The sequence below is a fragment of the Arachis hypogaea genome, chromosome 5 (assembly GCF_003086295.3).
Source record: "Arachis hypogaea cultivar Tifrunner chromosome 5, arahy.Tifrunner.gnm2.J5K5, whole genome shotgun sequence".
Classification (NCBI taxonomy): Eukaryota; Viridiplantae; Streptophyta; class Magnoliopsida; order Fabales; family Fabaceae; genus Arachis; species Arachis hypogaea.
Genome location: NC_092040.1, coordinates 83,546,415 through 83,573,295, shown reverse-complemented (window position 1 = coordinate 83,573,295; position 26,881 = coordinate 83,546,415). Strand labels below are relative to the sequence as shown.

At 34.7% G+C, this 26,881-nt stretch overlaps 1 protein-coding gene and 1 long non-coding RNA gene across 9 annotated transcripts; both read left to right on the top strand.

Moving 5' to 3' along the window:
• Positions 1–8,259: 8,259 nt before the first annotated feature.
• Positions 8,260–9,406, top strand: LOC140184709 (uncharacterized). The gene is made up of 2 exons (XR_011882173.1): positions 8,260–8,959; positions 9,311–9,406. It is a non-coding gene; the product is annotated as an uncharacterized lncRNA (long non-coding RNA).
• Positions 9,407–11,125: 1,719 nt separating this feature from the next.
• LOC112801688 (uncharacterized) lies at positions 11,126–22,217 on the top strand. Of its 8 annotated transcripts, none has more exons than XM_072237330.1 (17): positions 11,126–11,270; positions 11,419–11,477; positions 12,388–12,519; positions 16,900–17,167; positions 17,301–17,397; positions 17,542–17,663; positions 17,792–17,876; positions 18,062–18,194; positions 18,316–18,470; positions 18,641–18,771; positions 18,926–19,126; positions 19,239–19,544; positions 19,734–19,883; positions 20,181–20,273; positions 20,686–21,124; positions 21,261–21,424; positions 21,525–22,217. In XM_072237330.1, the coding sequence occupies exons 4-10, from the start codon at positions 16,981–16,983 to the stop codon at positions 18,705–18,707; spliced, it is 846 nt and encodes a 281-aa protein (XP_072093431.1). In that variant the 5' UTR covers positions 11,126–11,270; positions 11,419–11,477; positions 12,388–12,519; positions 16,900–16,980; the 3' UTR covers positions 18,708–18,771; positions 18,926–19,126; positions 19,239–19,544; positions 19,734–19,883; positions 20,181–20,273; positions 20,686–21,124; positions 21,261–21,424; positions 21,525–22,217. The 8 variants fall into 8 exon arrangements, with proteins under 8 accessions (XP_072093431.1, XP_072093432.1, XP_072093429.1 ...); XM_072237328.1 differs by having other exon boundaries at positions 11,132–11,275; XM_072237331.1 differs by lacking the exon at positions 12,388–12,519.
• Positions 22,218–26,881: the final 4,664 nt, after the last annotated feature.

The window sequence follows — 26,881 nt, the reverse complement described above, 5'->3', positions numbered from 1 at the left end:
TGTGAATCACAAATTCGTGCACCACAATGGTTCGGGGGAAATACTTAGATTTTAGTCCGGAGAATGTGAGGTTGGCGTTTCACTTGCCCATGATGCAAGAAGATGTACGCCCCTACACTAGAAGGGTCAACTTTAATCAAAGGTTGGACCAAGTCCTAATGGACATATGTGTGGAAGGAGCTCAATGGAAAAGAGACTCCAAAGGCAAGCCAATTCAACTAAGAATATTGGACCTCAAGCCTGTGGCTAGAGGATGGTTGGAGTTCATTCAACGCTCCATCATTCCCACTAGCAACCGATATGAAGTTACTGTGGATCGGGCCATCATGATTCATAGCATCATGATTGGAGAGGAAGTAGAAGTTCATGAAGTCATCTCCAATGAAATCTACAAAATAGCCGAAAAGCCCTCCACCATGGGAAGGCTAGCTTTTCCTCACCTTATTTGCCATCTATGTTACTCAACTGGAGTTATCATAGAAGGAGACATCTCCATTGAGGAGGATAAGCCCATCACCAAGAAGAGGATGGAGCAAGCAAGAGAGACCCTCCACGGATCTCAAGAGATGCATGAGGAAGCTCATCATCAAGAAATCCCTGAGATGCCTCAAGGGATGCACTTTCCTCCCAACAACTATTGGGAACAACTCAACACTTCCTTAGAAGATTTGAGCTACAATGTGGAACAATTAAGGGTAGAACATCATGAGCACTCCATCATTCTCCATGAAATAAGAGAAGATCAAAGAGCAATGAGGGAGGAGCAACAAAGGCAAGGAAGGGACATAGAAGAGCTTAAGGACATTGTTGGTCCTTCAAGAAGAAGACGCCACTAAGGTGGATTCATTCCTTGTTCTTATTTCTTTCTGCTTTTCGATTTTTATGTTGTGTTCATTTATGTTTTGTGTCTCTACTTCATGATCATTAGTGTTTAGTAACTATGTGTTAAAGTTATGAATAATTCCATTAATCCTTCACCTCTCTTAAATGAAAAATGTTTTTAATCAAAAGAACAACAAGTACATGAATTTCGAATTTATCCTTGAATTTAGTTCAATTATATTGATATGGTGACAATACTTTTTGTTTTCTGAATGAATGCTTGAATAGTGCATATTTTTGATCTTGTTGTTTATGAATGTTAAAACTATTGGCTCTTGAAAGAATGATGAACAAAGAGAAATATTATTGACAATCTGAAAAATCATGAAAATTGATTCTTGAAGCAAGAAAAAGCAGTGAAAAGTAAAAAGCTTGCGAAAAAAATGGCAAAAAAAAATAGAAAGAAAAAGAAAAAGCAAGCAGAAAAAAGCCAATAGCCCTTAAAAACAAAAGGCAAGGGTAAAAATGATCCAAGGCTTTGAGCATCAATGGAACGGAGGGCCCAAGGAAATAAAATCCAGGCCTAAGCGGCTAAATCAAGCTGTCCCTAACCATGTGCTTGTGTCATGCAGGTCCAAGTGAAAAGCTTGAGATTGAGTGGTTAAAGTCATGATCCAAAGCAAAAGAGTGTGCTTAAGAGCTCTGGACACCTCTAACTGGGGACTCTAGCAAAGCTGAGTCACAATCTGAAAAGGTTCACCCAGTCATGTGTCTGTGGCATTTATGTATCCGGTGGTAATATTGGAAAACAAAGTGCTTAGGGCCACGGCCAAGACTCATAAAAGTAGCTGTGTTCAAGAATCAACATACTTAACTAGGAGAATCAATAACACTATCTGAAATTCTAAGTTCCTAGAGATGCCAATCATTCTAAACTTCAAAGGAAAAAGTGAGATGCCAAAACTGTTCAGAAGCAAAAAGCTACAAGTCCCGCTCATCTAATTAGAGTTAATATTCATTGATATTTTGGAATTTATAGTATATTCTCTTCTTTTTATCCTATTTGATTTTCAGTTGCTTGGGGACAAGCAACAATTTAAGTTTGGTGTTGTGATGAGCGGATAATTTATACGTTTTTTGGCATTGTTTTTAGGTAGTTTTTAGTAAGTTCAAGCTACTTTTAGGGGTGTTTTTATTAGTTTTTATGTTAAATTCACATTTCTGGAATTTACTATGGGTTTGTGTGTTTTTTTGTAATTTCAGGTAATTTCTGGCTGAAATTGAGGGACTTGAGCGAAACTCTGAAAGAGGCTGAAAAAAGGACTACTGATGCTGTTGGAATCTGACCTCCCTGCACTCAAAATGGATTTTCTGGAGCTACCGAACTGCAAATGGCGCGCTCTCAACGACGTTGGAAAGTCGACATCCAGAGCTTTCCAGCAATATATAATAGTCCATACTTTATTCGGGAATTGACGATGTAAAGTGGCGCTCAACGCCAAGTACATGCTGCTGTCTGGAGTCAAACGCCAGAAACACGTCACAACCCGGAGTTGAACGCCAGAAACACGCTATAACTCGGCGTTCAACTCCAATAAAAGCCTCAGCTAGTGGATAGATCAAGCTCAGCCCAAACAAATACCAAGTGGACCCCAGAAGTGGATTTATGCATCAATTACTTACTCATGTAAACCCTAGTAGCTAGTTTAGTATAAATAAGACTTTTTACTAGTGTATTAGTAGTCTTTTTGGGGGAGCACGTTTCATCTTGGGACGATTAGTTCTCAGATCATGGGGGCTGGCCTCTCGGCCATACCTGAACCTTTCACTTATGTATTTTCAACGGTGGAGTTTCTACACACCATAGATTAAGGGTGTGGAGCTCTGCTGTACCTCAAGTTTCAATACAATTACTATTATTTTCTATTCAATTCTCTTTTATTCTTATTCCAAGATATATGTTGCACTTCAACTTGATGAATGTGATGATCTGTGACACTCATCATCATTCTCACCTATGAACGCGCGTGACTGACAACCACTTCTGTTCTACCTTAGGCCGGGCGCATATCTCTTAGATTCCCCAACAGAATCTTCGTGGTATAAGCTAGATAGATGGCGGCATTCATGGGAATCCGGAAAGTCTAACCTTGTCTGTGGTATTCCGAGTAGGATTCTGGGAATCTGGAAAGTCTAACCTTGTCTGTGATATTCCGAGTAAGATTCCGGTATTGAATGACTGTGACGAGCTTCAAACTCCTGAAGGCTGGGTGTTAGTGACAGACGCAAAAGAATCAAGGGATTCTATTCCAACCTGATTGAGAACCGATAGATGATTAGTCGTGCTGTGACAGAGCATATGACCATTTCCACTGAGAGGATGGGATGTAGCCATTGACAACGGTGATGCCCTACATACAGCTTGCCATGGAAAGGAGTAAGAAGGATTGGATGAATGTAATAAGAAAGTAGAGATTCAAGAGGAGCACAGCATCTCCATATGCCTATCTGAAATTCCCACCATGGAATTATATGAGTAACTATTTACTATTTTATTTTCTGTTTATTATTTATTTTCGAACTTATCATAAACCATTTAATCTGCCTAACTGAGATTTACAAGGTGACCATAGCTTGCTTCGTACCAACAATCTCTATGGGATTGACCCTTACTCACGTAAGGTATTACTTGGATGACCCAGTACACTTGCTGGTTAAGTTGAACGGAGTTGTGACCACACATAGTTGTAAACCATGGTATTGGCATCATGTTTTTGGCGCCATTGCCAGGAAAAGAAAAAGCAATGAATTTTACAAAATGTAATAACATATGAATCACAATTTCGTCCACCAGTCACTGGTTCTTTTCAGCACTTTTTTTAATGATGTTGGTAATTAGCTCCCCCACATTGACATTCTCACCTTTCATGATGCTGTATATGAGCACAGCTCTCTCCTTGGTCACCTCTGAAGTGTTGGATGTGGGGATTAGGGATCTTCTCACAAAATTTAGCCACCCTCTAGCTTGGGGGATCAGATCCCTTCTTCTCAATTGGTTGGGTATCCCATCCTTGTCATTTATCCATTGCACATTCAGCACGCAAATCTCGTTCAGAATTTCATCAAATCCGGGGTCTTGTTGCTTCATTCTTTCTTCATAGCTCTGGGTGGAGCTTGTCCTCTTTACCATTAGCGTCCTCTCTATGCTGGAGGGGCTATAGTCAATGGACTTCCCCCTCACATAGCTAATGTAGCCATAGGGTTGTCTTGGCTGTGACACAGCGTTAGCATAAAACTCCCTCGCCAAGCTCTCTACTACCTTCTTTGGTGGGTTGCATAGGAGTGTCCACCCCCTATTGTTAATCTCAATGTTGATCTCAAGATGCTCGTTCCTCCCTAATTGGAACCCAACCTCTGGGATGATTTCTCTCTCACTCACCCAACCATAGAATTGATTTTGGTTGAATGCGGAGAGAAACTTGTATTCATTGAAAGATGAGCTTGAGGATCCAGAAGTTGGTTCCTTGGTTTTTCTTTTCTTTGAGGCTGAGCTTTTTGGTGGTGCCATTGAGTTGAGAGAATGTGTTTGAGGTCGTGAATTTTTTTTTGCTGGATGTTGCCAGAAAACGCAAGCAAAATAGAGTTTACTCCAACACCAACTTAGGACTTGATTATCTCAATCAAGAAAAGGGAAAAGAAGTAGGGGGAAGATAGGTAATAGAAGGCAAAAAGAGAAAAGAAGAAGAAGAGTGTTTGGATTCTTTTTCGTGTGTGATTAGGGGTTTGAAGTGGGAGAAGAGTTGAGAAAGTGAGGCTTTTATAAGGGGTGAAGAGTGTGGTTTGAATGGTGGGAAATAAAAAGAATTCAATGTTTTCCCACTTGGGGAGTGGTGCCTAGCGTGGGAAGAGGCACCAACCCTTATCTCACTGTGCCTCCTGCATGTGTTGAGTTCCAAAGTGTAAGTACACTTTGACTTCTTTGCTTTATGAGTTATTCACCATGTGGGTCCCATCTTTTCTCTTGAAAATGAAACTGAAACTCTATTAGTAATGACAAAAGAATCCTTCACATTCCTTCTTATCATGGATAAGTGGGATTGCAACTAATGGGTGTCCATTGGGACAACAAACTTAATCCTATTGCATCTTAATAAATTGGTTTCATCATTGTGTATTTAATGTGTTCATAAGGATGAAATAACTCCAATCTTTTCCTTTTCTTTTGTTTCTAACCTCTTCTGAACACATTAAACCACGTTCATGCTCTTGCCAAAATATCAAGTGCTTTTAGATTGAGTAGAATTGAGCTTGCTAGGTGATCCTTGTATGGTGGTGGTCAGACCAAACTTAATCTCTGAGCTTACTCTTCAAAATCAAGTTATCAAAATGGTTGTAAACCTAGATTAAGTGGGTGAGTGGCCACACCAAACTTAGCCTTTTAGCTAGTTCTCAGCCCACTTTCTCATCATCAGTAAATGTATTCATCAAGTTGCAATTCCGGAATAAAAGAGACAAAAGAATGTCAGGGTATCATAACTACCAAAACTGATATTTAAACTTCCTAACCTACTACTTGCAATCTAATTCTAAATGGTAATGCAACACAAGTGTGAAACTGAAACTTAAACTATCCTAAGCAATGAATTTTAAACTACTTCTAAGAAAAACAATAAATCAAAAGGATAAAGTGTTGGGATACCTCCCAACTAACGCTTCTTTATTGTCACTAGCTTGACATTCCTCCATCTTTAGTTGAGCTTGTAGCTCACTCTATGCTCCTCCAAGGAGCCTCCCAAGTAGTGTTTGAGTCTATGGCCATTGACAGTGAAAGTTCTCTGAGTCTTGTCCTCCATGAGCTCTACATGACCATAGGGAAACACCTTGAGTATGGTGAAGGGTCCTGACCATCGAGACTTAAGTTTTCTAGGGAAGAACTTGAGTCTTGAGTTGTACAGCAGCACCTTTTGTCCTTCAGTGAATTCTCTCCTTGCTATCCTCTGATCATGCCACCTTTTTGTGTTCTCTTTGTAGATTTTTGCATTCTCATATGCTTGATTTCTAAATTCTTCCAGCTCATTGAGTTGCATTAATCTTCTTTCTCCAGCAGCTTGCTCATCATAGTTTAGCATTAGTAGAGCCCAAAATGCTCTATGCTCTAGCTCAACTGGTAAGTGACAAGCCTTGCCATATACTAGTTGGTATGGGAACATCCCAAAGGGTGTCTTGTAGGCTGTCCTGTAGGCCCATAAGGCATCGTCCGACTTCTTGGACCAGTCCTTTCTTGAGCTTCTAACAGTTTTCTCAAGAATTTTTTTTAGTTTCCTGTTTGAAATTTTGGCTTGCCCGTTGGTCTGTGGGTGGTATAGAGTTGTCACCTTGTGCTTGACTCCATACCTGAGAAGGAGTGTCTCAAGTTGTTTGTTACAAAAGTGTGTCCCTCCATCACTAATGAGGGCTCTAGGAACTCCAAATCTGCTGAAGATGTTCCTTCTCAAGAAGCTTATCACAATCTTGTTGCCATTTGTCGCAGTGGCTATGGCTTCTACCCATCTCGAGACATAATCCACAGCCACCAATATGTAACTATTTGAGTAGGAGGTTGGGAAAGGTCCCGTAAAGTCAATTCCCTATACATCAAATAGTTCAAGCTCTAGTATGAATTGCTGTGGCATCTCATTTCTCTTGGTTAGATTACCAGCTCTTTGGCACTTATCACATCTTGACACCAATTCCTTAGCATCCTTGAATATTGTTGGCCAGTAAAATTTGGATTGAAGCACCTTTGCTGCTGTTCTTTCTCCACTGAAGTGCTCTCCATATGCAGATCCATGGCACTGCTACAGCACTTCCTGCCCTTCTTCATGGGAGACACACCTTCTCAAGATTCCATCAGTACACTTCTTGAACAAATAGGGATCATCCTAGATGTAGTGTTTGGCATCCTTGATTAGATTTCTCTTCATGTGTTTGTTGATGTTGGTGGTAGCTCCCCAATAGCCTTGAAGCTAGCTATGTCTGCAAACCAAGGGGCTACTTGGACCATCATCAACTGCTTATCAGGGAAGCTTTCATTTACTGCAACTTGAAGCTTCTCTTCTTCTTCTTGTGGAATTCTTGAGAGGTGGTCAGCTACCTTGTTCTTTGCTCCGCTCCTATCTTTAATCTCAATGTCAAACTCTTGAAGTAGCAGAATCCATCTTAATTCTTGTTTGGTAAGCAAGTATTTGAGTGCTGCATGATCAGTGAATACAATTACTTTAGCGCCAATAAGATATGATCTAAACTTATCAAAAGCAAAGACTATGGCTAAAAGTTCTTTCTCTGTTGTGGTGTAGCTCATTTGATTCTCATTAAGGACCTTGCTAGCAGAGTAAATAACATGTACTAGCTTATCTTTCCTCTGTCTTAGAATGACACCAACAGCAAAATCAGATGCATCACACATTAATTTGAAGGGAAGATCCCAGCTAGGTGGTGCTATAATCTTTGGGTTGGAAGCGATTTATTTATATATTTCTATGTACTCTTTGAGATGATGATAATAGTTATTATTACTGTCAACGATGTTGAAAAGGTTATATTTATTGTCTGTTCAGTATTCAACTTTCTAACTTTTCTTCTCAATCAAATTAAATTAAACTAGATTTTTTTTAAATTAAGAATTTTAAATTTTTTTCTATGTACTCTCTATTTATTTTTTTTCTTCTTCTTCTAAGAAAAATTTGACTCAAAGTTTGCCGTGGAATAAGACGAACTTCATATAAAACAAAAAAATTCGCCGAAGTGCGATGAACTTATTCAAAATGCCAAAAAAATTTCGAAAATTAAAGTCTCATTAATTATTTTAGAGAAATAATGATTTTTCAATTATATAATAAAAAAATTCCGGTTAAAACATTGCGTTTAATATAGAATGTATTATGAAATATTCTAAAAATAAATATTACAAGATTTTTTTTCTAAACAATAATAACTAATAAAAATCTAATTATAAATTTTTATTTAACATAAAAATTTAATTATAAATTTTTAAATTATAAAGACTTAATTAAAATTTTAATAAAATTACAAGAACTAATAAAATAATTAATTTTTTTTATAATCAATCTATTAATAGTTATAAAATTATTATTTAAAAAATGATAACGGATAAATTTATACTGAAATTGTGTTTAATAAACATGAAAAGAAAACCTAAAACTAAAAAGCAATTATATATATGTTGAGATTTTGGAAAAATCATGGCCCATGCTACCCCTATGCTTCGCCACTAAAGACGAAAAAAATTAGCTCGTTTGTCAACCGAAGTAGTAAATATTGGTAGTGGTGTAACTGATGTGATGGTGTAAAAAATAATTAAGGTGATAATGCTGGATATCTATATAACAATGGTATAGTGGAAGAATCATATCCTACATGGAATTTTCTGGTTATTTTGATTTTTTAAAAAATTGAATAATATCACTTTAGGGTCCCACTTACAGCTCACATTAGATTGTCATCTCTTTCTTCTATTATTATCCTGAACCTTGTCTCTTCCATATCTTCTTTTTCTCTCTCATTGAAACCCTATTCATCTCCTCCACTTTTCCCAGATTCAGCTTCTTTGCGTCTTCTTTCTCTGTTCTTTCGGATCAGTCTATCCAGCTTTGCCATCTTTCAGGTGCTCTTGTTCTTCTTCCATTTCTTTCCTTTTTTCCTTAGTCTTTCTCCTCTCTGTTCTTCGATGTTTTCTTCGTCACCGGCGACGTCTCTACTGTCGGTGGTGTCCACAACCTCATAGAGCGTGAGTCTTCGCTCGGTCGCTCGCGCTCCTTGGCGATTCCGTATCTGCGCTCAAGATGGACGTTCTTTGGCGTTGATTCTGATTTCGACGGCGCGAGAGATTCAACGGCTGTTAACGGGAGCCGATCGGCGAGGTTGATCTGGTATAGTGGAAGAAAGATATCCACAACCTCATAGAGAGTGAGTCATCCTTCGGCCGCTCACGCTCCTTGGCGACTCCGTGTCTCCGGTTAAAATGGACGTTCTTTGGGGTGGATCCCGATCTCGAAGGCGCGACAGATTCAACGGCTGTTAACGGGAGCCGATCGGCGAGGTGGTTCTGGTCCTTTTTCAGGTGGCACAGGAAATACAGGTCGCACAAGAGGTCGTTTCCCCTTTTTTTCAGTATTTGTGATTTTCTGTGATTTTGATTTGTATTATAGTTCGTCTGATTTTTAAGTTTCTGGAGGGGGTTTTGTTGTCTTATTTTTGCCCTTGATGTGATTATTATTTCTTCTTAGTGTAGTTTGATTTGATATTTGAGATTGACTATGATCAGTGTGATAGTGTTGAGTTTATTCAATTATAAGTTTATTTGGAAGAGGGTTTTTATTTTCAATCACTATTTTGATTCTTTGTGTTTTATGATAAATTCAAGTCTATTTTATTTTTGCTGTTTTGGAAATTTCAGGAGTTTTTATGATAAATTCAATCACTATTTCAGGACAGTCCAAATGTAAATGTGCAATTAGGGTTGAAATTGGAGAAATTCATAAGGAACAAAAAGACGGGCATATACAGCTGCAACATATTATTTGTATGAATTTCTTAATCCTCTTTAGCAGCATTATTCTGATTAAGATCAAAGCCTTCAGGATTAGTATTAGTTTATATTCTTTGTTTGGATGGAATGAGCTGCATGTTTCATCAATATAATGTGCTATCTACCAAGTTTTACAGTTCATGAGTGCCTATTTAGTGTTATAAGAGGTTTATGTGGTTACTTGTTTGTCCATTTCATTCAATGACCAGATTATCCATATATCGGACAGTAGTTTGCATTTTTTTAAATTGTTTTAGTGAACAATTTCAGAAGACGTAAATATATATAATCATTTGACCATTAGATCATATGATGGGTTATTGTAGTCCCGTATGTCCGTATTTATTTATTGATATGTTTATACAGATGGTTTATGTTTTGTCAGTTTACAACAAGAAAGAAAAGTACCATCGAATTACGGTGAGTGGGTTTTTATTCACATTTATATAACTAACATTTATGTATTCCATAGTTACAATGGAATATTTCAGTATGCCACCTTATATTCTTCTTTATTTTTGTTTTAGTAGTTTCGCTCCCTATGTGCCATGTAAATATTGTGTTGGCTGGTTGTTGTTGCAGATGGCAGCATTTAACATCCAAGAAGCATTTATCTGGAAGGAAAAGATCGAGTATATCATTTGTCGGGTCTGTTTCATTACATTGTAGTAAATTTGGAAAATTATTTGTATTTCTAAAATATAAATTTCTGGTTAGTCTTCATGTCTTCCTGATGTATGTGGAGTTGTAACATAGGAAGCATTTCTTGATACATTTCTGAAGTGATACATTGTAATCTTAAATCTGTATATTTGTCAAAGTTGGTTGTGTCTTTCCTGTTGTGTATGTAAGTTGACACTTCGAGCAGAACATGCTTTACTGAGTTGTAACTCTATGCTATTGAACTTCCAATGTAGCATCAAGGAGCACAACCATCAAATGGTAATAAGTATATTTATTTTGAATACAAATCTGGGATGGACAATGGGAAAACAGCTTCTTCTTCAGATCGAGAAAGCCAGTAAGTATTTTGTGCTCTGTGTCTTATACTTGATTATTTTTGAAAGATCACAGCATTAAAGTTTAACTTCCTTTTTGTGTCATTGTTTCCTAATGTTGTGATCATTTGCACTATCTGTCTAAGCTCATTTCAATGTCTATTCTTTGGTGATGTTATTGAATAATTCAATGAGATGTTACATATGCCACATTTAATAACAGTCTCTCAGGATAGAAATATGAAGACACTGGGAAACACAAAAATCAATTGGGAGTAGGAAATAGATACAAAATCATACATCATGTCTTTATTCTGGGATAAAATCTGACTAATTTTCTGTCCACCGAAAAACTTTCTATCTTGTGTTTGGTTTTTGACCACTATTATGTTTGTCGAGGCACACATTAAAGACAAAAAAAGAAGAAAGACTTGTTTGCTAACACTTTTTCTTGCACTTATGAACAAATAGCTTTACTGTAGTTAGTTATGTGTTCCCAGTGTTATTTGGAATAACCTCCTGTGTATTCAAAATATGCAATATATTTTTTTATATTTAACAGGTTCAGTGCTCCGGAGGATGAAGATGAGCCTCATCCAAATTTGTTAAGGAGGACAACTATTGGAAATGGTTTGCTTTTTGTCCCTTCAGCTGATGAACTTGAATTACTCCTGCTTCTATATTTAAATCTCTTCGTTTTGAGCAGGTCCTCCAGAATCAATATTTTGAGCAGGTCCTCCAGAATCAATATTTTACTGAGCAACTTCATCTCGAATAGGTGTTCAACATCTCTAATGGTGGCTAGGTACTGGGTGGACACTGGTTAGCTGCTGGTTTCCGAGAAAAATCCTTACTAGCAGCAAGTTAGGTTAAATAATCTTTTTTCATATCTATCTTTAGGAAAATTGTTCAAAGTTTGATATAATGAAACAATCTCGTGTTATTCTTGCTCACTATTGAGTTTTATAATTTCCTGTGTAGTTTTTTAATAGTTTGTTTTATTGTTATTAGGTTGAGACCAGAGTGCAGAGTGCAGAACTTTTGGGAAAATTTTTTGTTGTGTTATTGAGGTATTTTTTACTAGATTTTCTTTTTAGTTAAATTTGTGTGTGATAATTTATGTGTTGGTTGTAAATGTGGTTTGTTTATTAGCTCTTTGTTCCTTTTAGATTAATATTAAATCCTTCTCAATTTAACTTTAGACTTTATCTTTTTTCCAAGATGGTTGTTTGATTTTCTATTTTTGGTATGTATCTTAATTTGAACGGGTTTATTGTGTCTGGTTTTTGGTGTTATTGTAAGCATCAAGCTTATGTCTTTTTTGGTGTTTGGATTTTTTTAGATTCAGGGGTTTTGTCTTGATTTTTATCTGGGCATCTGTTTCTTTTTGTGTGTGTTAGTTAGTGCTGTTACGGAAAAATAGTGTTGCATCCACTTGTTTAGACGTTTATAAGTTCTTGTTTTGCTTTGGCTGATTTTCGATATTTATATCGTGTATGATGTTGATTATGAAGATGAACATTAACTGTTATTCTTGTGGTTTGGATTTTTTAGAATTGTGGCTTTATTTTTTTATTGGTTATTTGGTTCTTTCCGCGTCGATAATTTTCCGTGGCTGGAAAAATTTGTTCTGCAAGAAATTATTTGAATTTTATTTTAAATTTAGTACTGTGTGATTATGTTTAATTTATCTGCTCTGAATTGTTGTCGGTCTATTTTTTATTATTTATTATTTTATATCAGTTAAATGTTTTGTATCCTTTATTATTTTGGTTGGTCAATTGGGAGGTTGAACAGAGATTGGATAATAAAAAATATATGAAGGTCAATGTTGTTGGCTTGCTACTGTTATCACATATAGGGTTGTTATGCTAATGTATATATTTTGGTGTTTTTGTTTTCTATGTGTTCTTTGATAATTTTGGGTAGACTAGTGATATTTTTGGGTAGAAATTTGATATTTACTATTGTTGGTTACAGAGGTTGTATTGCTTACGTAGATTACTGAGGAACTTCATCTTGAATGGGTCTTCAACACCTCTATTGGTTGCTAAGTATTGGGTTGACACTGATTAACTGCTGGGTTCTGAGAAAAATAGCTTCTAACAGCAAGTTAAGTTAAATCATTTTTTTTCATGTCTATTTTTAGGAAAATTGTTCAAACTTTGATAGAAAAAAAGAATATCGTGTTATTCTTAGTCATTATCCAAACACATTGTGTGTTGATGATTGTTGGAGTTTACACATTTTGTTTGTATTTTAATTTCAATTGATTTACGTATTCTTAGTATGAAGTTCATGCTTTTTTTTTATTTTCGATTTCTGTTTGATTGTAGTTTTTGTCTTGCTTTTCTTGTGATTTTTTTTCTCTTGACAATTTTCCGTGGTAAAAAAAATTGGTTGTGTCATATTGGCTGAAGTTTAGTTTAAATCTGCTATTGTGTAATTGTGCTAATTTTATATATGATCTTGATTTAAGTGAATATGTGAAGTAGTGTGTTTCTTTTAGTGCTAATTCTATATAGGTTTTTGATTCGAGTGTTAAACAATTTCGAAAGTTCATGTTATTATTTACTTTCATAGTCACTGTGGTTAATTTTGTGTTGATTTTAATTATCTTTTCTGATGATTTCAACTGTTGCTTTGTATCGCTAATAGTATGTGTGTGTTTTCCTTTATTTTTTTTGTTCCATTCTTACGAGATTGACACCAAAGTGCAGAACTTTTCGTGAAGTCAAAGAAGTATTACTTTGTTTTTACAAACGAACGCCTCTTTGATGCAGATGATTTTAAAGAATCCCGGGTTTTAGAGTTTTTAGGTGTTTTATTTATTGGCTGTTTGTTCTTTTTATATTAATATTAAGTCCGTTTATTTTTAATTGTAGATGTTATTTTTTTTTTGGTGGTTTTTTGCATATGCACATTTGTTGTATGTATTTTAATTTGAGAGGGTTTATTATGTGTGGTTTTTGTTGTTACTGTGAGTATCAGGTTTATGTCTTTTTCGATATTTTGATTTTGTTTGAGAGTTGCGATTTTTGTCTTGATTTTTATTTGTTTATGTGTTTCTTTTTGTGTGTGTTAGTTATGGTTTTTGGGAAGGTATTGTGTTGCATTCATTTTTTTAGAGGTTTACAAGTTCTTGTTTTGAGTTGGATGATTTTTTAGTGTTTATATTGGTTATATTTTTTATTATGAAGATGACCATTAATTGTTACTCTTGTCCTTTGCTTTTTTTAGGATTGTGGTTTTTATCTTTTATTTTAGTGGGTATTTGGTTCTTTCTGCTTAGATAGTTTTGGGTAGCTGGAAGAACGGGTCTAGCAAGGAATTATTTGAATTTTATTTTGAATTCATTGATGTGTAGTTGTGGTTAGTGGGTCTAATATTACTCTTTGGTCTAATACATGAATGAAAAGTTTATTCAGTTACCTCAACATCAGAGGATTTTTCTTGTCTCTCTGTATATTTTGTATAATTCTTTATTATCTTCTTTTTGATATGCTCATGTCATTATGGTTTACTTCTTTATGAGATTTGGTTTGTTTATAATGTGTTCCGATTTTTTCAAGAAAATAGTTTTTCCAAAGTATAGCAATTTACTTATTTTGTTTTGCCTATTTTATTTTTTTATTTATTTTCCATGCTGAGTGATGTCTTTGTTTATTTCTTATAGGTGTCTCATCTTAGATACCATGATTGATGTGATTGAGAAAGATATTTGGTATTCCCAATAAGATCTTTCTTCTTTTTGTTTTCTAACTCTTATATATGTAAAATTACATTTCAAATAATTCTAGAATCTAATTCTTAGGTTCAGGTGAGTGTGCTGTTTGGTATGCAATATCTCTATATACCTATATTGACTTGTGTACTGTTGTCATATGTTTTTGGTAAAAGTTAATAGTCTTTGTGTGGGAGGTCTATTATGAGGTAAAAGAATTCAGTTTGCTATGGGTGGGCTGTAGGGTCATTTATCACTCTATATTAGTATTAGATTTGTTGAAATGTCTCTTTTTTCAATTGAGGTAGGACTAAATGCTGACTCAATGTGTTTTCTCTCTCAATATGAATTTAATTTAATATTTTTATTGTTTATTTAATTTATTCTACTTATTGGTTTTGCACATTGTTTGCTTTGGAGGAATATGATGTAGAATAAAGTGTAAAAGACAAAATGGGTTTAAACAAGATTTCTTGCTATTTGGTTTAGGGGAGGAAATAAAAAAAAATGAGTTGGAGTCCATGTAACTCTTCTCTCTTCCTTCATTCATGACTTGAAAATAGTTTGAAAATGTCACAACAATATCAAGCTGAGAACTTTGTGTTTTATTTGATAGAGCTGTTAAAATTCTTTTGTTTATTCTATTTAAAATTTTAAAATACATATCTCCTTATTTAATTTTAAGAAATACTTTTTGGTAGATAAAATATTAGTTAAAAAATGGTGTAACTAATTAATTTTATGTTTTCCTCACCCTACATAATTCATATGTGTTGATTGCTTTTTATAGGTTTTGGTTGGTTGTTGTGATGGTTGATGTGATGACTGACATGATTGGGATGGCAGTTGTTATTTCCAAGCATAATTTGCTTTTTATGTGTTGTTACTAGGTGCTATATATGTCAAGTCAACTTTTTTGGTGTAGGAAGTTTGGGGCAGCTTGTGAGTTTCCCTTCAATGTGTTTTCTCTCTCAATATGAATTTAATTTAATATAGTTATTGTTTTTCTTTTAATTTATTCTATTCATTGTTTATGCACATTGTTTGTTTTGGAGGAATATGAGGTAGAAGAAAGTGTAATAAGACAGAATGGGTGGAAAACAAAATTTCTTACTGTTTGGTTTAATGGAGAGAAAAAAAAGGAAAAAATTGAGTTAGAGTCCATGTAACTATTTTCTCTTCATTCATTCATGACTTGAAAATTGGTGGAAAATGTCACAACAATGTCAAAAAGAGAACTTTGTGCTTTATTTGATAGAGTTGTTAAATTTTTTAAGTTTATTCTATTTGAAATTTTAAAATACCTCTCTCTTGTTATTTAATTTTAAGAAAAACTTTTTGTTAAATAAAATATTAGTTAAAAAATGGGTTTTTCTCACCCTACATCATGGATCATGTGTTGACTGTTTTTCATAGGTTATGGTTATTTGTTGTGATGGTTGATGTGATGACTGACGTGATTGAGAGGGCAGTTGCTATTTCCAAGTAAAATTTACTTTTTTTATGTTATTATTAGGTGCTATAGATGTCAAATCTACTTTTTTGCTCTAGAAAGTTGGGGGCAGATTGTCATTTGCTCTTCTTTTGAGTTTTTTTAGATTCTAGGTATAGATTGCATTTATCTAATCACTAAGCCAATGAACTATAATGAACTATAATTTACTTGATATATTAATATTAAGTCAATATAATATATGTATAGATATACTGTTACTATCTATACTAGAACTACATTATCCAAGAAATCATATTGGATTTGATTTGATTTATAAGTTAACAATGATATTCTAACTATTTTCTATTGATATATATTTAAGTTGAATGCTTAATTGATTTATTTGAGAATATTTTAATGTTGTTTTGATATTGCTGCTCTTTTTATTTCCATTCTCTTTGTGATTGATTACTCTAATTGATTTGTTGATTGGTATATTTATGTCTTTTCAATTAATTTTTTTTTTTAGTTTTTTCTTTCCATGCATCTGAAATTCTGGGATTTAGTCAGGTGAGCTATGCTAATAGATGTCTTTTCCTATTTATTTTGTTCCCAATTACTACATTGTAGGTGTTTTTGGGTGTGCCTCATATGCATATGCACATATATTTAAGTAGATTAGATGTTAGTGGGTTTTAGGGTATACTATTCTATTCTATTACTTTATAATTATTATTATTATGATTCTATGGGATTTGTTGGAATGTGTCCTTTCTTATTTAATTATTGTGCATGGAGGATAGCATAGGTATTCTTGATTGTGGTTGCTGGATATGTGTGTGATAGGTAATAGATGATGTATGCTATGTGATACATGTTTTCCCACCCTTTCTTTGAGGTATTCAAATTCAAATTCAAATATTTTGGTGATTTTTAGCTTGTCTATAAAAAGGACTCCTTGGTTGTATGGTTCAATGCACCTCATTCGTTCTCTGAAATCCCTTGTTTCTAGTTTGTGTTTATCTTTTTAGTTTCCTCTAGTGTGTTTGGTGGTTGAGCCAATGCCTCCTCCATTTGATTCTATCTCTAAGATCCACCCTCCAAGGGAGGCATGGAGACTTAAAGTTAGGGTACTAAGAACTTGGATTGTTCCTTCTTTTGGAAATTATGATGTTGCAAATTCAATGGAAATTGTTCTTGTTGATGGAGATGTGAGTTGCTGTTCAATGTTGGTCTTGTGTTGATTTTATCTACCGTTTTCTTTCATCTTTTGTTGTTTTCGTTGTAATTTTTATTTGTTTTTTAAATTTTTTGTTTTTTTTTTCTTGTGCAGTCTAACAAAATACAAGCAACTGTTAAGAAGCAGCTCATAAATAGGTTTAAAGAGAGTATTATCGAGGGTCAAACATACCGAATGTCATATTTTAGTGTTGTTCCAAACCAAGGCAATTATAGGGCAGCAGAACATGAGTTTAAGTTGGTTTTTCTTAACCGTACAACTGTTATCCCTGTCCCTGACGATGATATCCCAAAGACATGTTTCAGTTTCTGTCCCTTTGATGAGCTCTTGAATATGACTGAAGATTATGTTTACTTAGTTGGTAGGTGACTTTAAATCTTCCTTATGCCCTTCATTTTTTTTTGTTTCACTTTGTTGCCTTTTTTCTTGGCTGATTTCTTATGGAAATGTGCACTTTTGAATTGTGATTTTATTGATGTTTGTTTTTTTTATAGATGTTATTGGTTTGCTAACTTCTGTTGGTGAAGAGAAAGAGTATGTGAAAGATGCGAAAGTGATGAAGATGATCGTTCTTGAGTTATCTTCAAAAGAGTTTGTTCTTTTCTGCCTGCTATTGATTGTGTTTTGCATTGATTAACTATTATTTATGTTAAGCACTATTCTTTTAGTTTTTATTGGTGTTTTATGTTAAATTGTTAATGGACTTAATTTTTTCAATAAATATTTTTTTTTCAGGTTGACAATACGTTGTGCTTTGTTTGGGGAGTATGTGGATGAAGTGCATCGTTTCTTAGGTTCTGGCTATATGGAGCAGCCAGTTGTTGTGATCCAACTTGCCAAAGTTAAATTTTTTAGGGGTAGTCAATATTATAATGTTTAGGCTGCTCAAACTCTTCTGAGATTTGTTTGCTTTATGTTTAGTTCCCTGTTTTTAACTATTTATTTTTTTCTTTATCTATTATTTATTTAGCTTAGTGTTTTGTAGGACAAGTTGGTCTCCAAAATGTTATGCATGCTACTCGGCTGTTCTTTAATCCAGATTTGTCTGAAGTAGTTAATTTCAAAAACAGGTTATTGGATAGTATCTTATTAGATGCCATTGTTTAGTTGATTGATGTGTTTCTTTATAGTTTTACCTTGGTTAATATAATTTCAGTTTATTTTCTTTATTCGTGTTTTAAGTTTTGTTGACAGTATTTCTTTTTTTTTCCTTTTTTTTTACTGATTTTTCCTGTAATTCTTCTATGATGATTAGTATGATTGACCAAGGTATCAATGGAACACAGCCATTATTTATTGCTAATGAGGGCAAGGTTGTTTCATTGGAAGATGATTTTACGTGGCTTACTAGAAGATGCACTATTGACGAACTTCATGATAACAACGAGGTTTATTGGGTTTCTTCCATGTCTTTGGTCAATTTTAACTTAGATGTCCTTTCGTGAACAATTTATATGAAGTTTATGTTTTCCATTCATATCTCAATGTTTCTTTTTTATATTATGATAGGAGGGGTCTTTTGTGGTTTTTGGTTTTGTGAGATCTATTGTGGACGAGGGACCTTGGTGGTATTCAGCTTGTGTTTGTGGGAAGTCAATTCAGCCTCAAGGTGGTGCATATTATTGTGATTTTTGTCAGCACTATGTTACCAATGTGACTCCCGGGTACCTTGTGTTTATTCCCTTATGTGTGATACTATTTTCTTTTTTCTTTCTTTTACCTGCTGTTGTTTATTTCTCCTTCTTGCATTTTCCTGATTACAGTTATTTTGTTGTTGTTTTTTTTTTTTGGTTTTTGTATTAAATTTTTTATTGGGTAATTTTTCGATGGTCAGATATAGGATCAAAATAGCTGTTGTGGATGATAATGGACATGGTGTATTTGTGTTAATTCGATCGTGAGGCTGCTTACTTGTTGAAAAAATCATGTGCTGATCTGTTTGGAGAAGTTCAAAAGGATGCAAGTGTATGGTTTATTCCCTTTTTTTTCTTTTCATGTTGTTGAGTTTAATAGTGACTGAGATCTGTTTCTGCCATATCTAACTGTTTGTTGGGTGTGTTTGAGTGTGTATTGTGTCCTTAATTCCTCTAAGAACCATGTTTTTCAAATTATTTCATAGGTTGTTTGTGGAGATAGTTATCCTGTGATGTTCCAACAATTGGTGGGGAAAAAATTGCTCCTTAAGATAGATACCAAGAATGTTGGTGCGGACAAGTATTTTGGAACTTTTCGTGTGAGAAGAGTTTGTGATGATGCTGCTATTATTTCCATGTTTGAGTTGCCTAACTATGATGCGGATGATGAGTGTACTCCATTGAAGGTTGCATCTACAAACTCGTGTTTTTTATTTTCCTTATTGTTTTTTATTGTTTCTTTTTTTTTTCGACTGATATTCTTTTATTTATTTAATTTTTTTTATAAATTGTGTTTAGGGTGGTAAGCTGGGAAAGATCCCTTCAAGCGAGGATGAACATATTGTTGACAAGAGGGAGCCCTGTGAGGTGCTTGATGAGGGTATCACTGCTGATGGGAATTGTTCAAATATGAAGACAGTCTGCACGCCTTTGATTGACTTTCTGGGTGAAAAGGGTGCTGAAGTTACTGGATTGGATGATATAAGTACTGATATTGATATTGTAAAAGAGGCAGGGAAAAGAGTTGATGATAGTGTACTTGTTGATGGGGAGTGCAGTCTGGAAATTGAGAGCCTCTTGAATTCTCCGCCCGTGAAAACTACGGTAATTTGTTTATTAGAATTGTATTAAATAAGAATGTGTTGGTTGGTTAAATTACCTATTCTTTTCTTTGAATTACGGAGAGTAATCAACCTAATTTGGCTGGAAATCTAAGATGAATTGTCAATCTATATGGTTGTGTGTTTTCTGCTGTTTACATTTATTCAGCCATTCAATTCTTTTGCATTGCAGGGTGTACTTTCTGCTGTTCTTGATGGATCCCCTGTTCATGTGATCAAGAAAGAGGCTGTTTCCAATCTTCCCAGGGGTAGAAAAGTTAAGAGAAATCTGAAAAAAACCTTTGATGATGTTGCCCATGAGGAGCTTGGCCCAACTTCCAAGGTTCTCAAGAAATGTGATGTTTGATATTTTAATAGAGCTGCTGGTGTTGCTGTGAAATAGTTTACTAATCTAAGTAGTTAACAACAACAGTGGTAGTAATGTTTAATTTAATATATGTTGAATATTAGTTTCTTTTATTTTTTTTTTGTTTAATATCCTATGGTTAATTTTATTTTTGTCTTATGGGGAGTTCTTTTTTATTTTGTATTGTAAATCATATGTGTATAATATGTGTTTAAAATATCAAAGATTAATTATACTTACTCCATGATCCTTTTTTTTTTACCAAAAAAACAGATGAATCAATTATATATGATCCTACCATAAATTCGTGTAATCCATTTGGTTCTCTGATTGATCATCCTCTTTTCTTGCAAAGTGAGCTCCAAGGTATTTTTTTATGAATTTTTATTTTGTTCTATGATAATACTTCATTTTATCGTTCGATTTAATTTGTATGCATTGATTTATTTAATTTATTCATACTAATTTTCCTTGCATATTTATTATTGTCTGTTTGATTTTTTCGATTATAAATGTGAAGGTGTGATGCATAGTAAATGCATTTATCTATATATAAATGTAAATTTATAAATGCAAAGGAAATTCCAATATAGGTGATGATAGATAATAAAGATTTTGGTTTTAAATATGATAATCTATGAATGATTTTTTACATAATTTTTGGTTCATTGTATTCATGTGAACAAAATTTTGATAGATAGTTCTGATTCGTTTTTAATGTGTTTGTGGTGTACGGTGATTGCATTGATCTTTTGTTTTTTGTTTGAAATTTGTACAGGCTGCCTTGATATTGGTGATGCTAATTACACTTGTTCATTTTGTGGGGCAAACTTTTGGTTGTTAGAGCGTGTTGAAAAATATTCAACAGTAAATCAACCTGTATTTACACTTTGTTGCTCAAAAGGAAAAGTTCAATTACCTTATTTGCAAAGGCCTCCAGATTTATTGTGTAACCTCATATATGGTCATGATAATAAGTCTTTGTATTTTCAAAAAAATATCAGATCGTACAATAGTATGTTTGCATTCACTTCTTTTGGATGTAAGGTTCATGACTCAATTAACGATGGTAGTGGACCGCCTCAATTTATCATAAATGGGCAAGTTTATCATCGAATTGGGAGTTTGATACCAGCCATTGGTGAAAATCCAAGATTTGCACAGTTATATATCTATGACACGCAGCATGAAGTAGTCAATCGCCAGGGAATTTTTGGGTATGTTCTTCTTAACTTCCATGGTTGATTATTAGTGTTGTTATTTTATATTATATGTGTATCATTTCTTGTTTTTTGTTTTATACCATGGGCTAGAGAGATTTTAAATGAACTGTTGTATTATGTCTTCGTGTAGGCAAACAACTGAAATAGATAAAGAATTGATAGTTGGTCTAATGCAAATGATTGATGAACACAATGTTATAGCCCAATTGTTTCGGAGAGCTCGACAATTTTATGAGCATCATTGATGAGCGGATAAGTTATACGCTTTTTGGCATTGTTTTTATATAGTTTTTAGTAAGTTTAAGCTACTTTTAGGGATGTTTTCATTAGTTTTTATGTTAAATTCACATTTCTGGACTTTACTATGAGTTTGTGTGTTTTTCTGTGATTTCAGGTAAATTCTAACTGAAATTGAGGGATTTGAGCTAAACTCTGAAGAAGGTTGACAAAAGGACTGCTGATGCTGTTGGAATCTGACCTCCCTGCACTCGGAATGGATTTTCTGGAGCTACAGAACTCCAATTGGCGCGCTCTCAACGGCGTTGGAAAGTAGACATCCAGGGCTTTCCAGCAATATATAATAGTCCATACTTTATTCGAAGAATGACGACGTAACTTGGCGCTAAACGCCAAGTACACGCTGCTGTCTGGAGTTAAACGCCAGAAAAACGTCATGATCCGGAGTTGAACGCCCAAAACACGTCATAACCTGGAGTTTGACGCCAAGAAATGCCTTAGCTCGTGAATTCATCAAGCTCAGCCCAAGCATACACCAAGTGGGCCCCTGAAGTGAATTTATGCATCAATTACTTATTCATGTAAACCCTAGTAGCTAGTTAATTATAAATAGAACATTTATCTATTGTATTAGATGTCTTTTGACCACGTTTCATCTTTGGTCTCAGTTTTATATTATTCTTCATCTTAGGAGATCGTTGATCACGTTAGAGAGGGCTGGCCATTCGGCCATGCCTGAACTCTTTGCTTATGTATTTTCAACGGTGGAGTTTCTGCACACCATAGATTAAGGGTGTGGAGCTCTGCTGTACCTCAAGTATTAATGAAATTCTATCTTCTTTTATTCAAATCTCTTCTATTCTTATTCCAAGATATTCATTCATACCCAAGAACATGATGAATGTTATGAGTCAAATTACCCTCATTATCATTCTCACTTATGAACGCGCGTGATTGACAACCACTTCCGTTCTACATGCAACAGAGCTTGAATGCGTATCTCTTAGATTCTCCAACAGAATCTTCGTGGTATAAGCTAGATAGATGGCGGCATTTATGAGGATCCGGAAAGTCTCACATTGTCTGTGGTATTCCGAGTAGGATCCTGGGAATCCGGAAAGTCTCACCTTGTCTGTGGTATTCCGAGTAGGATTCCAGTAATGAATGACTGTGACGTGCTTCAAACTTTAACCTGCTGGGCGTTAGTGACAGACGCAAAAGAGGGATTCTATTCCAGTAGGAGCGGGAACCAACCGGTGATTAGCCGTACTGTGACAGAGTGCGTAAGCATAGTTTTCACTGCGAGGATGGGATGTAGCCATCAGCCATGGGTGATGCCTCCAGACTGGTTAGCTGTGCGAGTGACAGCCGCACAGGATATTTCCCCGTGAGGAATGAAAGTAGCCACAGTTGATGGTGAACCCCTAAACAAAGCTTGCCATGGAAAGGAGTAAGAAGGATTGAGTAGAAGCAGTAGGAGGGCAGGCGTCCGAGAGCTCTACAGCATCTCCATCCGCTTATCTGAAATTCCCACCAATGAATCTGCATAAGTGTTCTATCCCTTTTATTGTTTATTTCCTTAACTTTATTTTCGAAAACCCATAAACAATTTTAATCTGCCTAACTGAGATTTACAAGGGGACCATAGCTTGCTTCATACCAACAATCTCTGTGGATTCGACCCTTACTCACGTAAGGTTTATTACTTGGACGACCCAGTACACTTGCTGGTTAGTTGAACGGAGTTGTGTCCACTCATGCAAAAAATCCTAAATTCCACAACACAACAGTAATGCAAATCAAAGAATAGCGATCACAATTTCGTCCACCAAGTTTTTGGCGCCGTTGCCGGGGATTGTTCGAGTATGGACAACTGACGGTTCATCTTGTTGCTCAGATTAGGTAATTTTCTTTTCAAAAATCTTTTTCAAAATTTTTCTTTTTATTTTTCGTTTTTTTTTCCAAATTATATTTTCGAAAAATATAATAAAAATACAAAAAAATCATAAAATCATAAAAATCAAAAATATTTTATGTTTCTTGTTTGAGTCTTGTGTTAATTTTTAAGTTTGGTGTCAACTGCATGCTTTTAAAATTTTTCTTGCATTCTTTTCGAAAATCTCATGCATTCATAGTGTTCTTCATGATCTTCAAGTTGTTCTTGACAAGTCTTCTTGTTTGATCTTGATGATTTCTTGTTTTGTGTCTTTTCTTATTTTTCTTGTGCATTTTTGCATTCATATTTTCCATGAATTAAAAATTTCTAAGTTTGGTGTCTTGCATGTTTTCTTTGCATAAAAAAAAATTTTTTCAAAAATATGTTCTTGATGTTCATCATGATCTTCAAAGTGTTCTTGGTGTTCATCTTGACATTCATAGCATTCTTGAATACATCTTGTGTCTTGATCCAAAATTTTCATGTTTTGGATCATTTTTGTGTTTTTCATTCAAAATTTGATTTCAAAAATATCTTTTCCTTATTTCTCTCCAAAATTTCGAAATTTTGGGATTGACTTGGTCAAAAATTTTCAAAATTAGTTGTTTCTTACAAGTCAAGTCAAAATTTCAATTTTAAAAATCTTATCTTTTAAAATCTTTTTCAAAAATCATATCTTTTTCATTTTTTTTATATAATTTTCGAAAATTTCAAAAAATTATTTTTTAAAATATTTTCAAAATCTTTTTCTTATCTTTTTATCAAATTTTTGAAAATTAACTAACAAGTAATGTGATTGGTTCAAAAATTTGAAGTTTGTTACTTTCTTGTTAAGAAAGGTTCAATCTTTAAGTTCTAGAATCTTATCTTGTAGTTTCTTGTTAGTTAAGCAATTCTTTAAAATTAAATCTTTTTCAAATATCTTTTTCAAATATATCTTTTTATCTTTTATCTTATCTTTTTCAAAAATTTTATCTTTTTCAAAATTTGATTTTAAAATATCTTATCTAACTTCTTATCTTCTTATCTTTTTCAAATTTTGATTTCAAATCTTTTTCAAATCAACCAACTAACTTTTTGTTTGTTTCTTATCTTTTTCAAAACCACCTAACTACTTATCTCTCTCTAAATTTCGAAAATTCTCCCTCTCTTTTTCAAAAATTCTTTTTGTTTCAAGTTTTAATTTCAATTCTAATTTTATTTTTAATTTTCGAAATTACTAACCTCTTTTTCAAAATTATTTTCGAAAATTTCTCTCCTCTTCTCTCTCTTCTCTTCTTCTATTTAGTTATTTAATTACTAACACTTTTCTTCACCTATCTTCATCCAAAAATCCGAACCTCCTTCTTCATTCTTCTACCCCTTTCTTCTTCTACTAACATAAAGGAATCCCTATACTGTGACATAGAAGATTCCTCTTTCTTTTCTTGTTTTCTTCTCTTTCTTATGAGCAGGAACAAGGATAAAGGCACTCTTGTTGAAGCCGATCCAGAACCTGAAAGGACTCTGAGGAGAAAATTAAGAGAAGCTAAATTACAACAATTCAGAAACAACCTTTCAGAAATTTTCGAACAGGAGAAAGACATGGCAGCCGCAAATAATAATGATAATAATGCAAGGAGAATGCTTGGTGACTTCACAAAACCAACATCCAAATTTGATGGAAGAAGCATCTCCATTCCTGCCATTGGAGCCAATAACTTTGAGCTTAAGCCTCAACTAGTTGCATTAATGCAACAAAACTGCAAGTTTTATGGACTTCCATCTAAGATCCTTATCAGTTCTTAACTGAATTCTTGCAGATCTGTGAGACTGTAAAGACAAATGGAGTTGATCCTAAAGTCTACAGACTCATGCTTTTCCCTTTTGCTGTAAGAGACAGAGCTAGAATATGGTTGGATTCACAACCTAAGGACAGCCTGAACTCTTGGGATAAGCTGGTTACTGCCTTCTTAGATAAGTTCTTTCCTCCTCAAAAGCTGAGCAAGCTGAGAGTGGATGTTCAAACCTTCAAGCAAAAGGATGGTGAATCCCTCTATGAAGCTTGGGAAAGATACAAGCAGTTGACCAAGAGATGTCCATCTGACATGTTTTCTGAATGGACCTTATTAGATATATTCTATTATGGTCTCTCTGAATTTTCGAAAATGTCACTGGATCATTCTGCAGGTGGATCTATTCACCTGAAGAAAACGCCTGAAGAAGCTCAAGAACTCATTGACATGGTTGCTAACAACCAGTTCATGTATACCTCTGAGAGGAATTCTGTGAATAATGGGATACCTCAGAAGAAAGGAGTTCTTGAAATTGATGCTCTGAATGCCATATTGGCTCAGAACAAAATGTTGACTCAACAGGTCAACATAATCTCTCAAAATCTGAATGTATTGCAACATGCATCCAACATTACTAGAGAGGGAGCTTCTGAAGAAGCTTATGATCCTGAGAACCCTGCCATGGCAGAGGTTAATTATTTGGGTGAACCTTATGGAAACACTTATAACCCATCATGGAGAAATCACCCAAATTTCTCCTGGAAGGATCAACAGAAGCCTCAACAAGGCTTTAACAATGGTGGACGCAACAGGCTGAATAATAGTAAGCCATATCCATCATCTTCTCAGCAACAGACAGAGAATGCTGAACAAAATAACTCTAATTTAGCTAATATAGTCTCTGATCTGTCAAAGGCCACTTTCAGTTTCATGAATGAAACCAGATCCTCCATTAGAAATTTGGAGGCACAAGTAGGCCAGCTGAGTAAGAAAGTTATTGAAACTCCTCCCAGTACTCTCCCAAGCAATACAAAAGAAAATCCAAAAGGAGAATGCAAAGCCATTGACTTAGTCAACATGGCCGAATGCAACAAGGAGGAGAAGGACGAAAATCCCAGTGAGGAAGACCTCCTGGGACGTCCTCCAAGCAAGAAGGAGTTTCCTATTAAGGATCCTGAGGAATCTGAGGCTCAAGCAGAGACCATAGAGATTCCATTAAATCTCCTTCTGCCATTCATGAGCTCTGACTATTATTCCTCCTCTGAAGAGGATGAAGATGTGATTGGAGAGCAAGTTGCTCAATATCTAGGAGCTATCATGAAGCTGAATGCCAAGCTATTTGGTAATGAGACTTGGGAAAGTGAACCTCCCTTGCTCATTAGTGAATTAGAGACTTGGATTCAGGAAACTCTACCTCAAAAGAAACAAGATCCTGGCAAGTTCTTAATACCTTGCACCATTGGCACCATGAGCTTTGAAAAAGCTCTGTGTGATCTTGGGTCAGGGATAAACCTTATGCCACTCTCTGTAATGGAGAAGCTAGGGATCATTGAGGTACAACCTGCCTTGTTCTCATTACAATTGGCAGACAAATCCATAAGACAAGCTTATGGAATGGTAGAGGACGTTTTAGTGAAGGTTGAAGGCCTTTACATCCCTACTGATTTCATAATCCTAGATACTAGGAAGGAAGATGAAGAATGCATCATCCTAGGAAGACCTTTCCTAGCCACAGCAGAAGCTGTGATAGATGTCAACAGAGGAGAGTTAGTCCTTCAATTAAATGGAGAATATCTTGTGTTT